The sequence below is a fragment of the Corythoichthys intestinalis genome, chromosome 6 (genome assembly GCF_030265065.1).
Source record: "Corythoichthys intestinalis isolate RoL2023-P3 chromosome 6, ASM3026506v1, whole genome shotgun sequence".
In the NCBI taxonomy this organism is placed as follows: domain Eukaryota; kingdom Metazoa; phylum Chordata; class Actinopteri; order Syngnathiformes; family Syngnathidae; genus Corythoichthys; species Corythoichthys intestinalis.
In genome coordinates, this window is record NC_080400.1 from 55,384,442 (window position 1) to 55,397,283 (window position 12,842).

At 39.1% G+C, this 12,842-nt stretch overlaps 1 protein-coding gene across 2 annotated transcripts in view; it reads right to left on the reverse strand.

The window, feature by feature from the left end:
* Nucleotides 1-12,842, reverse strand: part of LOC130917463 (F-BAR and double SH3 domains protein 2-like) — a 127,390-nt gene that overhangs the window by 54,556 nt on the left and 59,992 nt on the right. For both annotated transcript variants that reach the window (XM_057838895.1, XM_057838894.1), the window contains exons 6-8: nt 11,379-11,512; nt 5,058-5,112; nt 4,791-4,919 (exon numbers count right to left, since the gene is read on the reverse strand). In XM_057838895.1, the coding sequence (XP_057694878.1) occupies nt 4,791-4,919; nt 5,058-5,112; nt 11,379-11,512 (318 nt within the window). The remainder of the gene's footprint in view (nt 1-4,790; nt 4,920-5,057; nt 5,113-11,378; nt 11,513-12,842) is intronic.

The following is a 12,842-nucleotide window of genomic DNA, read 5'->3' on the forward strand; positions in this document are numbered from 1 at the left end:
CTCAAAACTGCTTTTGGCAAAGAGCAAGGAGCTTTCACACGATGGTTTAACTTGGGTTTGAATGCAGCATGAGTTTTACTCTTTTCTCCGTTCTTTTTATGATGTTAAGCGTCGTTTCCATGGCAGGGGACAGACAGTAAGGGAAGTTAGCCACTAGCCCAGGTCAACCAAAAATTCAAGCGGCTTATCAATGTGATTGGTGTCTAATCCTTTAAAGACCGAATGTGAAGTAAGGTTGGTCAACCATGTTTTTGAATAAAATCAATGGCTAAACAATTATAAGCATATTTTCGTTATTTTTTTTAACGCAACCCTTCCAGATTCTTTGTTTAACCCATAGCAACGCCCTTGACAACGAAAATGCTTTTCTTCGACAATCTTCGGAAATCTTCGGAAATGACGTCACACTGAGAACTGCGAGGGAAGTCCGCCATACACACAGTATTGTTGCATTGCTTTTCGGTAAGATGCCACGGCGGTGTTTGGCGATGTATTCTTCTCAATCTAAAGAAAAGTTGTATGAGTGGCTGAAGGATAGCAGGGAACGTAAATGGACATCTTTTGCTCGCACTAAGCGAATGAATTACACGCCATCATGGAGTCGTGTTCTCTGCTACAAAGACTTCGAAGATGCCTGCTTCCTCGACCGGTCTGCTTATGATCAAGGATTTGCCAAAAAGTAAGTGTGATTTTTGGATAGATGACTGATGACTTTGTCAAAGCAGAGCTGCCAACTGTTGTGGAATGAACAGTAGAAGCTAGCGACGTTAGCCGAAAGCTAACTCGTGGCAATCCCCGATCATAGTTGTTGTTGCGTTCGCTATGTTAAGCGTGTTTAAATTGTGGGTCATCTAAGATCTTGTCCGAAAGGGTTAATCCACTGTCAATCGGGAAAGGGGTGTGGAAGTGCATATAAGCAGGTCGGTGTCGCGGTAATTCACGGTCACGTTGCCGTAAGAGACACACAACGCCGGTGAGTTTGTGCACATTTATTTGTAATTGTATTATGTATTTCCACCTTCATGCTTCAAGCATTGGTGTTTCTTTCACGGTGATCGCATGATAGCCTTATAGTTTGTGTTTTACGAGAGCCGCTGACAGGTGACAGTTGACAACTAGCGTGTTGGTTTAGCGTAGCCATTGAGTCAATCTCGCAGCCAATCAACGAGCGGCGCAGGTCACGCAGTGAATCATGGAAAATGTAGTCTCGGGATAACACTGAAGTGGTGCTTTGTAATCTGTTCGCTTTTGTGCAAAAACTACATTTCCTGATGCCATTAGACGCCACTTCTACAGGTTCTATCTATTGCTCAGCAAAGCCTGCTGAGAGGCCAAGCTGTATTCGTACTGTTAGCTCCATGTGTTAATAAAGAAACAAAGTTGTCAGCACGTCGTGTGTTCGATACCTTTGTCAACAAAAAGCTCATAACAAGACACTATGATCGATCCGTTTAAGAGATGCTGGGACAGGAGAGCTGTGAGTAGTAGGAGGCGAGGGGGAGATGAGCGAGAAGCAAAACTTTGTGGTCGAATGTGAAGGCAGTCCGCTATTATTTTGTTTTCTTATTGTTGCCACAATAAAGTGGAGAAAGCCATGAACCATTCATCTCCTTCTTTCCCCCAACGTTTTTTTATATTATTATTATTATTTTATATGCACGAGAGCTGCCGGATCTGCCAAAATGAACATGAAGTCTGATTATTATTTTTTTCAAACAATGTCATCAGATAGACAAAAACATAAAATTATGTGCAAATGCTTACATCTTCAAATCATGAAAATAATAACAGCCTATATCTTACCAATCTTGTAATCTCGATGGGTCTTGTCTCCATTCCATGTCAGGTAGTCTAGGCACATTCTTTGCATCCTGATTAGCGTCTGGCTAATACATGTCCATGGTCCAACATAAAATTCCACCCTCCTCTGCTTCCTCCAACTCTTCAAAAACTTCGATCTCCTCCCTTGCGCTCGATCTATCGCTTATATCGCTGTTTGAATCACTGTTTGAAGGGCTTTGTATGGCGGCCGTATGGAGCGCTGCCATCACTGTTCTCGGTGTGACGTAGCACTTCCGGGTTGGTCCCCTTTCAGGCTCGAACTTCGGAAACGCAATTATTTTGTCAAATACACAACATATAAATAATTTTTTCATGCTTTATTTGTTGGACAATGTTTAATTACTTTAATTGTGACCCTATTTGGCATGTTATGAAATGACTTCACATTTGGTCTTTAAGTGACATCTTCATTGATTTCACTTCGTGCTGTCCTCTGCCATTTTTGGACACAGTAAACTAGAGCTGTCCCGACTAATCGACATAGTCGACGTCATCGATGACGTAAATCCGTCGACGAGCACAACATCCCGTCGACGGTTAATGAAGGGTTAAAAAAAATATATGCGCGGAAAGTTCAGAATGTCGGATGCTCTGTATGCAAGCGGGAAAAGCGGCACAAAGCCAAAAAAAGCGCACCAGAGTGTCCAAAACATTGACTTATTTCAAAGAAACAAAGGAGCGTACACTCTTCCGTCCTGTCTCTTCAATGCCAAGCTTGGCTGCACGTCGGCCGTGAATAAACACTTCAAGCGCCGTAATCCAGTTTGTAAATTTTTATTTTTTTTTTTCATTTTTTTTACACCAGAGGGTGCTGTCGCCTTACTAAATAATAATGTTTCATTGACAATGGGCCTATAAATGCTATTAGTATTGTTCTTAATGCTAACTGAAAGGTTTATTTCATGTTATGGTTTATTTTATGGTATAGAAAATTATATAAGGTTAAAAGGCCATAAATATATACAGTATATACAGTGATTGCACTTAAGGGAGATATTGTCAATGATAAGGTAATAAATTAAGGTAAAGGCAATTCATACAGGCAATTCATTGATATATAAAAAAGGGTTAAAAGGAAAAAGGTGAAAAGTTTTCGTTAATTTCTAATTGTGTTGTTTTATTTGTGTGCACCGTAGCTTTTACAGTGTGATTACATCAAGGGTGGAATAAAAGTTGTAAACCATCAGTTTAAGAGACCATCTTTTCAATCGGGATGCTACACTAGTTAATTCTAACAGCATTTGAACTCATTGTTTATTTGTGATTTATTATTGTTATTTACGTGTTTATTTGTACTTTAATAAATAATTTAAGTGTTCCAATATGTTTTTTGGGAATTGATAAGCGTCAACAAAAATTTCATTGCTAAATTAGAAAACAAAAAAAAAAAAAAATTTTTTTTTTAATTATTAGATTAGTCGACTAATCGTAAAAATAGTCGGCTGACTAATCGGGAGAAAATTAGTCGTTTGGGACAGCCCTACAGTAAACATTTCGGTCTTTCCTCGTCTCTCACTGTATTAAAAGTGAACCCGAATGATACGTACGCTTTGTCATATTTCGTCGTCTTAGCTTAGGGAGATTTCATGTATCCTGCTCTTTGCTGTGTGCTCTTGTTTAATGAAAAAATACTGTGCGCACTCTGAAAATGACAGTGCCACTGGCACCCACTGAGTGGCTGTGCAATTACACACACACACACACACACACACACGCACACACACACACACACACACACACGTACATTTGTCACCCCCCCCGGCATCACTTTGTGCCCCCCGAGAGGACGCGCCCCGCTATTTGAAACGTACTGAGTTAAGGTGACAATTATTATTTTTGTAACATCGGCAAAGAAATTTCCAGCCTCGTCAGGTTTTTAATCATTTATCTCAGAATTTGTGCAACACAACACGGCTACTGTCCGCCATAGCTGACGCCAATAACAACATGAAAAGAGGCAGAAAAAGCAGAAACTCTACTGCACCTCTCTCACTATGTCATCAGTCACACGGTATGTGCAGGAATAGCATGCAAAACACAACCGCCACATTAGAATAATAATTATTAATGTTATTATCATTCCGATTTGTATTGATAATGTATTTGTTTTGCTACGTGTAATTGCTATCTGTACTGGTTCCAGCAGTATTTATGAAGGATTTAGAGTAGGGGTTAATGTTGGGGAACGAATTCATTGATTTATAATGTATTCAAATGGGAAAATCCTGCTCGACATACGACAATTTCGACTTACAAACTAGATCCTTGAACGAATTAAATCCGTATGTAGAAGTACCACTGTAATTTGTAAATCACATGCTGCACATTTCTCCAGGGCAAAATGTTTAACGAAATTTTATCAGTTTCCAGTTCCCTCTCATTTGAGCCTAAGGTTTATCCGCGAAAAGATCAGTGATTCAGAAGCTAATATAATTATGACCGAAATCTTTGAAACAGTAATCCTCCCTCAAAGACTTGTGATTACATTTGTTCCAAGGACTTTAGTATAGCTTACAATTTCCTGCCCGTCTGTTATGTCAATGTCGTAATCATTCAATTTTGCAACAAGCAAATCACAAATCCACAAAGTCAAAATCCATGCTCAAAATTGTGAAGTCATTGTTTTATTTTGTAAGATGTAGTCCCCTTCTTCACACACGCTGAGAGGAAATGTGACTTTGATTTTTTTTCCCCTTAGAATACATTGATTTATAATTCAAAACTCTCTCAGAGCTCATCTTTCCTGGAAATTCCCTTAGGACACGAGTGAGGCATGACTGACTAAAACTCTTAAGCCACATGTAATGAAAGAACATGTCACTGGAGTAATATACTTTAGCTGCCTTGAAGATATTTTAAAGCAAAAATTAAATGAAACATGACGTGCATGGACAAAAAATTGAGTCTCTTGGTAGATTCCCTCTGACATCAATGATTTAGAAAAATACCTGTATGCAGTGAAGCAGGTCTGTGTGGTAGTAGCGGTCATGGTGAGCGTTGGCAGCAGCTAATGTTAACAAATAGTCGTTTCTAGCTTGCGTTGCCTTTGAATTGCAGTCACTTCTCTTTGCTTTTAACTGAAATCAGGATGAAGGAAAGCACTTCAACTTTCTGGATGTAAATTCTTAGGGGTCATCTCAGATCCAAACTGAAACAGTTTTGAATGTGGCAAAGTACTAACACATAGCATATGGTTAACTGAAGAACCCTCTTACCTTTACGCTTGCTTTTTGCAAGCTAATTCTTGACTGGAAAAGAGCCAGTTTAGATCTGCAAGAGAGAGGAATATATGCATAATTTTGACCTAAACTAGAACTTTTAGTTGCCTACAGTGCTGGCCAAAAGTATTGGCACCCCTGCAATTCTGTCATATAATGCTCAATTTCTACCAGAAAATGATTGCAATTACAAATGTTTTGTTAGTAATATCTTTGTTTATTTTGCTTGCAATGAAAAAACACAAAAGGCAATGAAAAAACACCAAAGAGAATGAAAGAAAAAATCATTATCATTTTACACAAAACACCGAAAAGGGGCCGGACAAAAGTATTGGCAACCTCAGCCTAATACTTGGTAGCACAACCTTTAGACAAAATAACTGCAAACAACCGCTTCCGGTATCCATCATTGAGATTCTTACAATGTTCTGCTGGAATGTTAGACCATTCTTTGGCCAACTGCTCCAGGTCTCTGAGATGTTAAGGGTGCCTTCTCCAAACATTTTCAAATCTCTCCACAGGTGTTCTATGGGAATCAGGTCTGGACTCATTGCTGGCCACTTTAGAAGTCTCCAGTGGTTTCTCTCAAACCATTTTCTAGTGCTTTTTGAAGTATGTTTTGGGTCATTGTCCTTCTGGACGACCCATGACCTCTGAGGGGAGACCCAGCTTTCTCACAGTGGGCCCTACATTATGCTACAAATTTTTTTAGTAGTCTTCAGACTTCATAATGTCATGCACATGGTCTAGCAGCCCAGTGCCAGCGGGAGCAAAGCAACCCCAAAACATCAGGGAACCTCCGCCAAGTTTGACTGTGGGGACTGTGTTCTTTTCTTGGAAGGCCTCGTTTTTTTCACTGTAACCTCTTTGTTGATGCCTTTTCCCAAAAAGCTCTACTTTTGTCTCATCTGACCAGACAACATTCTTCCAAAACGTTTTTGGCTTTCTTAGGTAAGTTTAGGCAAACTCCAGCCTGGCTTTTTTATGTCTCTGGGTCAGAAGTGGGGTCTTCCTGGGTATCCTACCACAGAGTCCCTTTTCATTCTGACGCCGACGGTTGACACTGTTGTACCCTCGGACTGCAGGACAGCTTGAACTTGTTTGGATCTTAGTCGAGGTTCACAATCTTTCATTGAAATCTCTTGTCAAATTTTCTTTTCCGTCCACATCAAGGGAGGTTAGCCACAGTGCCATGGACATTACACTTATTGATAACACTGCGCACGGTAGACACAGGAACATTCAGGTCTTTGGAGATGGACTTGAGATTGCCTATGCGTCCTCACAATTTTGCTTCTCAAGTCCTCAGACAGTTCTTTAGTCTTCTTTCTTTTCTCCATGCTCAATATGGTACACACAAGGACACAGGACAGAGGTAGAGTCAACTTTAATCCATTTTAAGTGGCTGCAAGTGTGATTTAGTTATTGCCACCACCTGTTATGTGCCGCAGGTAAGTGACAGGTGCTGTTAGTTGCTGTTAATTAATTATTATTACTATAGGGTGCCAATACTTTTGTCCGGCCCATTTTTGGACTTGTGTAAAATGTTAATGCAAGCATAATAAATGAAGATATTACTACCGAAGCATTTGTAATTGCAATCATTTTCTGGCAGAAATTGAGCATTATCTGACAGAATTGCAGGGGCGCCAATACTTCTGGCCAGCAGTGTAAATAATGCTCTTGGAAAGGTATAGACCCTACTCACCTACGTCACAAAATGACGTGTTGCTGTATCCGGCCGCCATATTGTCCGTATTTTTTAGACCTATTCTCATTGTTTTCAATTAGTCGTGCAAGTTATACAGCAATTCATGGAAGCTTATGTGGAAAAGCTTCAGTTTATCCATTCGCCAGATCCATATTTGATGCCTAAATCGATGTTTTTCGACCCGCTGTCTTCACCGTCTTCGCCTGACCCTGATATTTACAACTATCTTGTCCACACAAAATCAGCCTACTCTCACGAAAGTTTGAAAAACTTTAAGAGCTTGGAGGCTTATAAATGCTACGTTGCTCGTTGGGTGAAACAGGTCCTCGTACACGAAAATTCGGCAGGAATCTTGTGCTCGGGAAGGTGAGTTACAAAATTTTCAATTCAAAATCTTTTGTTCTTGCTAACATCCACTGTCAAGTCTAATGTATTTCATGTCATTTGTCAATGGAGCTAGGGCTTTTAATGTTTATATGGTTTAGCGATAGCACTCTCACTACATACACATATAATATGTAATAAATATGAAGTGCGATAGCACTACTCCAGATTGTCCCTAGTTGAATTTATTTTTTGGCTTTTGACCTCAATAGTGAAATTGTAAATTAATTGTATGACAACTGTCTTATTATCCCCTTATAATTATATATTTTCAGGTAGTTCATTCACAACGTCTGAGTGTATGTTGTCGGCGATTAGCAATGATCTTAATTGTGGTTGTCAGCCCAAAACCCTCTAAATATATATTAAATGCATCTTACCAGATATAAAATGACTACTACATAATCTGTGGTAGTCGTTTGGAGCCCAGTTTTCTCGTCGAATTGCAGCAGTCAATCTCGCTCTCCTCTCCGGGTCTCTCGGAATACGGTAAAACTTCAAGTCTCTCCGTCTATCTTCTCTGTTTTTGCAACCGACCGCCACACACGACTTCAACATTTTGATTATTAATGTTAACGAGCAGAAAAACACGCCATAATAGGAGGACTTTACGAAGCGCTAATGCATTAACATGACGAGTATACGGACAACATGGCGCGGGGGCGTGGCTGTGACGTCACGTGAGTAGGGTCTATACAGACTTGTACTTAAAATGAATCAAGCTCTATTGACAAGCGAAATGTGTACATAGACTGCGTAAACACTGATGGTTGTCTAAGATATTAGTTGTATTTTGTGTAACCTCAAAGAGTATATTAATCAAAGTTTAAGAAAACTTCAGATCTCCAACTCAATAAGAATCATGTCAGACATCTGATTCATAATAAAAAGTTATGAGCTATCATAATTCATCCATTGTGACATCAAACAGAGCTGATAAAAGGTTGCGTGCTGACTATGTGAGTTTTTTTGTTCCTCGTCCGTGTCCAATTCTCACATACCAAAATGTGCACAGCGCTCTTTCAGAAATTCTTTCGTGTCTGCATGACTATAATGTTCCGCATATTATATACATATCCAAGTAAATCAAGTGAAATCTATTATGAATTGAATAGAATTTGTCTCACAATGGGTTCATTTGGGGTTTCACAACGAGTACAGATGGCAGCAACATCCAATAAGAATATATAAAATGTACAAAATATTTCTGAATGGCGCCACAATACATTTTACAGTAATATGAGTCAAACAACACCGTTGTAGAGATTTACCGTTTGTGTCTTTCTCAATTTAAACAAAATGGCTTGAATGGTCAATCAATGCAGTTTACACAATGAAGCACTGCGACCTACCCAGCAAACCTTGCAAGAACTTTTGCCAGAAAGTGAGGAGCAACTTTAAAATGTTTGAATTTACTGCTTTTAAATGGCCTCTTTTTATTAACTGGTTATATTTTATGTACACGCTTACTAGACATGTGCCGATTACCAGTTTCAAGGTATACCGTGGAATGGAAACATCACGGTTTCAAAACCGCAACAATTTCCCGTCATACCGTCTCTACGGTATTAATTATTTTTTTATATCCCAAAAATGTAGGGCGGAATCCCTCACTTGCAGCTGCAAGGCTCAACCTTCCTCTACCGGTTGTTGCTCAGTGTCAGTACGTTAGCTGTGCTACACGATGGCTGGAGGAGGTGAAACTCCTGAACTTTAACCCTATCGAAGAAAACAAAATCACTAGTATGGGAATAATTCGGCTACAGAAAGGTTACAGACGGCCGCGGAGGAGGAGGAGGAGGGCCAACCGACATGTAAAACATGTTTGCGGTGGGTGGCTGACGAGGAGGCAATACCTCCAATATGATTTCACATCTATACAAAATTAGAGGTTAGTGTACATGATTATTAGTAGTAGTAGTTTTTGCTTTATTTTTGTTTTATTTTTATTTATTTATTTTTATTCTGTGATTAAATGCGATCATTTGTCTTGGTTTTTACGTTGTGTTGATTTAAATGTGATTTTTATGGTCTTCATATGATGTAAAGCACTTTGAATTGCCTTGCGTTGAATTGTGCTATATAAATAAATTTGCCTTGCCTTGCCTACACTGTCATGAACGTTTCCCACCAGCTACGAGAGTTAACTCCAGTGTGTTTAGTTTGTCTAGCAATGGTAAAACATGTGGTGTTTCATTTCTCCCTGGCAACTGTTTGTGTTGAGAAAGAGAGTGCATGTCGGCCTGCTGCGATAACAAATTTTAGTAGGCGATATATTGTCTCATAAATTATTGTGATATGTGATATTATTGCCTGTTTTTTTTAACCCATTTGTCTCTGGTGTCCTTTGACAGCTCTTTGGTCTTGGCCATAGTGGAGTTTGGAGTGTGACTGACTGAGTTTGTGGACAAGAGTCTTTCATACCAATAATGAGTTAAAACAGGTGCCATTAATACAGGTAACAAGTGGAGCCTCGTTAGACCTCGTTACACCTCATTAGAAGAAGTTAGACCTCATTGACAGCCAGAAATCTTGCTTGTTTGTAGGTGAACAAATACTTATTTTCCACTCTAATTCCACTTTATTTTCCACATTCTGTCTCTCATGGTTGAGGTTTACCCATGATGACAATTACAGGCCTCTCTAATCTTTTCAAATAGGAGAACTTGCACAATTGGTGGTCGACTAAATACTTATTTGCCCCACTGTATGTATGCAAGTACGCACGCGGCGATAAATCGCAGCCGGGAAAATTACCGCCTTCATTTTTATTTACCGTGCGATAATTTGACTTACTGTATATTGCGACAGGCTTACGTGTGTGTATGATGTAAACATGATACGAGTCATACACACGTGCTTTTTATGGAAAATAATCCAATTACGTTTGTTCTGATGATAATAATGAGCTGTTGCTGTGAGTTTATGCCTATTCTCAATTATTTTCTGTTACGCCACCCCCCAGGAAGACGTAAATGTTCCGCCCCCCCCCAACTCTCTGCCGCCACTGTAAGAATATACTGTAGTATCATTTGTATATAAAATTCTTATAAGTACACCTCTGCATAACATTGTGTTCTTTTTAATATTAAAGAAGAAAGTACTGTAATATAGATCAACTTACAATAAAGCGTAAAAAAAACATCCAATGTGTAAAAATACACTCAAGATACATTTTTGACCGATGGATAGTGAAAAATAAAATTTAATAAAATCAATAAATGTTAATACAAATTGATTAGCAACATTAATTAATGAGGACAATATGTTGAACAATTACACCGAAAAAACAAAAATTAATAGAACAAAATGACAGTTTCATTGGACAGAGGGACAGTTTTTATTTTTGCTGCAGGCAGTATCAGCTCCTTTGCTATGGTGTAGGGTTATTTTGCACTGAGCAACTTCGTATGCCACCTTATACGATGCTGACAATGCTCCCTGGCTTACTGATGGAACACTGACAAAGCAGGAGGATTGTAGGCAATATTTGGCACTGAAAAAAATAATTCCTGCTGTCCGCTGTATACATTTTTAGACAAAGTAAATAGTCTGGTCTTTCCTCGTCTCCCACTGTACTAAAAGTCAAAGCCAAAAGCTAAATGCTACATACACTTCGTCATATTTCCTTGTCTAAGCTTTTCATATCTCCAGTGCTCTTTACTGTGTGGTCTTGTTTGATTCAAAAATACTGCGCACACGCTGAAAATGAGACCAACACTGCCACCCACTGAGTGGATGTGCAATTACACGTTATTCTACTACGACAAAAAAGTATGTTCACCAAGGTAACATGCGCCACCCCCAGCCTCTCTCTGCGCCTCCCTGGGGGGGGGGGGGCCGCCCCACTATTTGAGAATTACTGGTTTAGGCTCACCTTAAGGACTGCATTTAGTTAAATTTATTTAGCATATTTCAGTTATTTTTTGTTATTACATTTATTTTTAACTTAACATTACACTTATGTTCCAATTTGCTAATATGTTTTGAAAAATAAAAATCCTGTTCGTCCAAAGTTTTTTTTAACCTACAGTAGATATCTCAAAGTAACACATTTTAGAGCTGTAATTACTATACCGTGATACAGTGAACCGTGATATTTTGGCTTAAAGTTATCATATCGTCAGAATCTCACACCGGCACATGCCTAGCGCTTACCTATTGACACGTATGAGGGCCTGCACTTTGCACAAATGTACATAAAGTATTTCTATCACACTTACTTGGCTTCTATATCCGCCTTTTCTCGTACTGCGTGGGCAACCTGCTCACAGTCGTAGTACTTTTTCTTGGCTTTCGCCAATTCCTTCACTGATTCCTGTAGCTCCGCTTGAATGCCACTTAACTGATCAATGATCTTTGTCCGGGGAGAAGAAAAGACAAATTACCGTAGGCAAAAACTTTTCAACATCCTGTAAATAACAAGTTAAAGTTTGTCATTATGATAGTATAGCTTATAAACATTAAAGTTGAAAAACTTCGGGGGCGACACCCCGCCTCTCCTTCTCCGATGCTATGTGGCAGCTTGCAACCACTCTGATGCGGCCAGCCAGCTGTTTCACCAATTACACAAAATCCATATAACAGAAAAACATAAATGCTCGAGAGAAGACATGTTTTTAGAGGGTTAAAACTTGTTGGCTTAGTTATTATGAATGAGGAACAGAAGTGGGTAGAGTAGCCCAAAATTTGTGAGAGTAGCATAGCTTCAAAATAATATTAACGTATTTTCCGCACTATGGATTATACTCCCGCGCACCTTCAACGAGTGGCCTATTTAAAACTATTTTCATATACAGGTAGTCGCATAAACAGTACCTTATTGTACCTTACAGTATCTTATTTTCTACTTTAATTTATTAATATGACGTTTTCTGTGCTCACTAAAAGTGAAGTAGTTCAGCTTTACAGATAGCACACATGGCAATTGTGCTTTTTCAAGCTTTTTACTTCACTTTTGACAATTTGTAAAGCTGTAACACACATACAGTATGTACACTAATGTTCAGAAGGACACGCATTTTAACAATATAACACTTGACACAAAGCAACTGGTGTTCAAATGTCCATCTAGTCTGATCAATATGTACATTTAGTAGATTAAATTAGCCCAATGCTACGAATGTTAACATATTTACAATTCTCATTGCAAATCGCTCACACTAACTCCACAAACTGTAGCTATAAACTTAATTACAAATGCATACACAAACATGCAACCTTATGTGGACCAAACCTCAGCGCAGCTCTCGTTTATCCGTGTCAGACATCTGAGTCTGCTTCTCAGTCATACAAGGCGACAGTCCAGCCAGACCCAACGCTGCCACCAGAGGGCAGTGTATCCTCCATCATTAAACAAAATACAATACTTTTGGACTTTTTGGATAGTTATTTGGTAGGGGTACTTAAAGGGTTAATTCCGACTTATACGGAAATTCAGGTTACATCGCCACCGTAGGAACAGAACTCATTCGTGACCCGGGGACTACCTGTTTAGGGCGCACCACATTATAAGGCGCAGGAGTAGTAGTAGTAATAGTGGTTGGGGTTGCATTATACATCCACCAGATGGTGCTGCCCTAAATGGAATGTCATGCCGTGATTAACCAATAATCATCCATATACTGTATAAGGCGCACTGCTTACTTTTGAGAAAATTGAAGGCTTTTACAGTCTTGTGAAAAAAA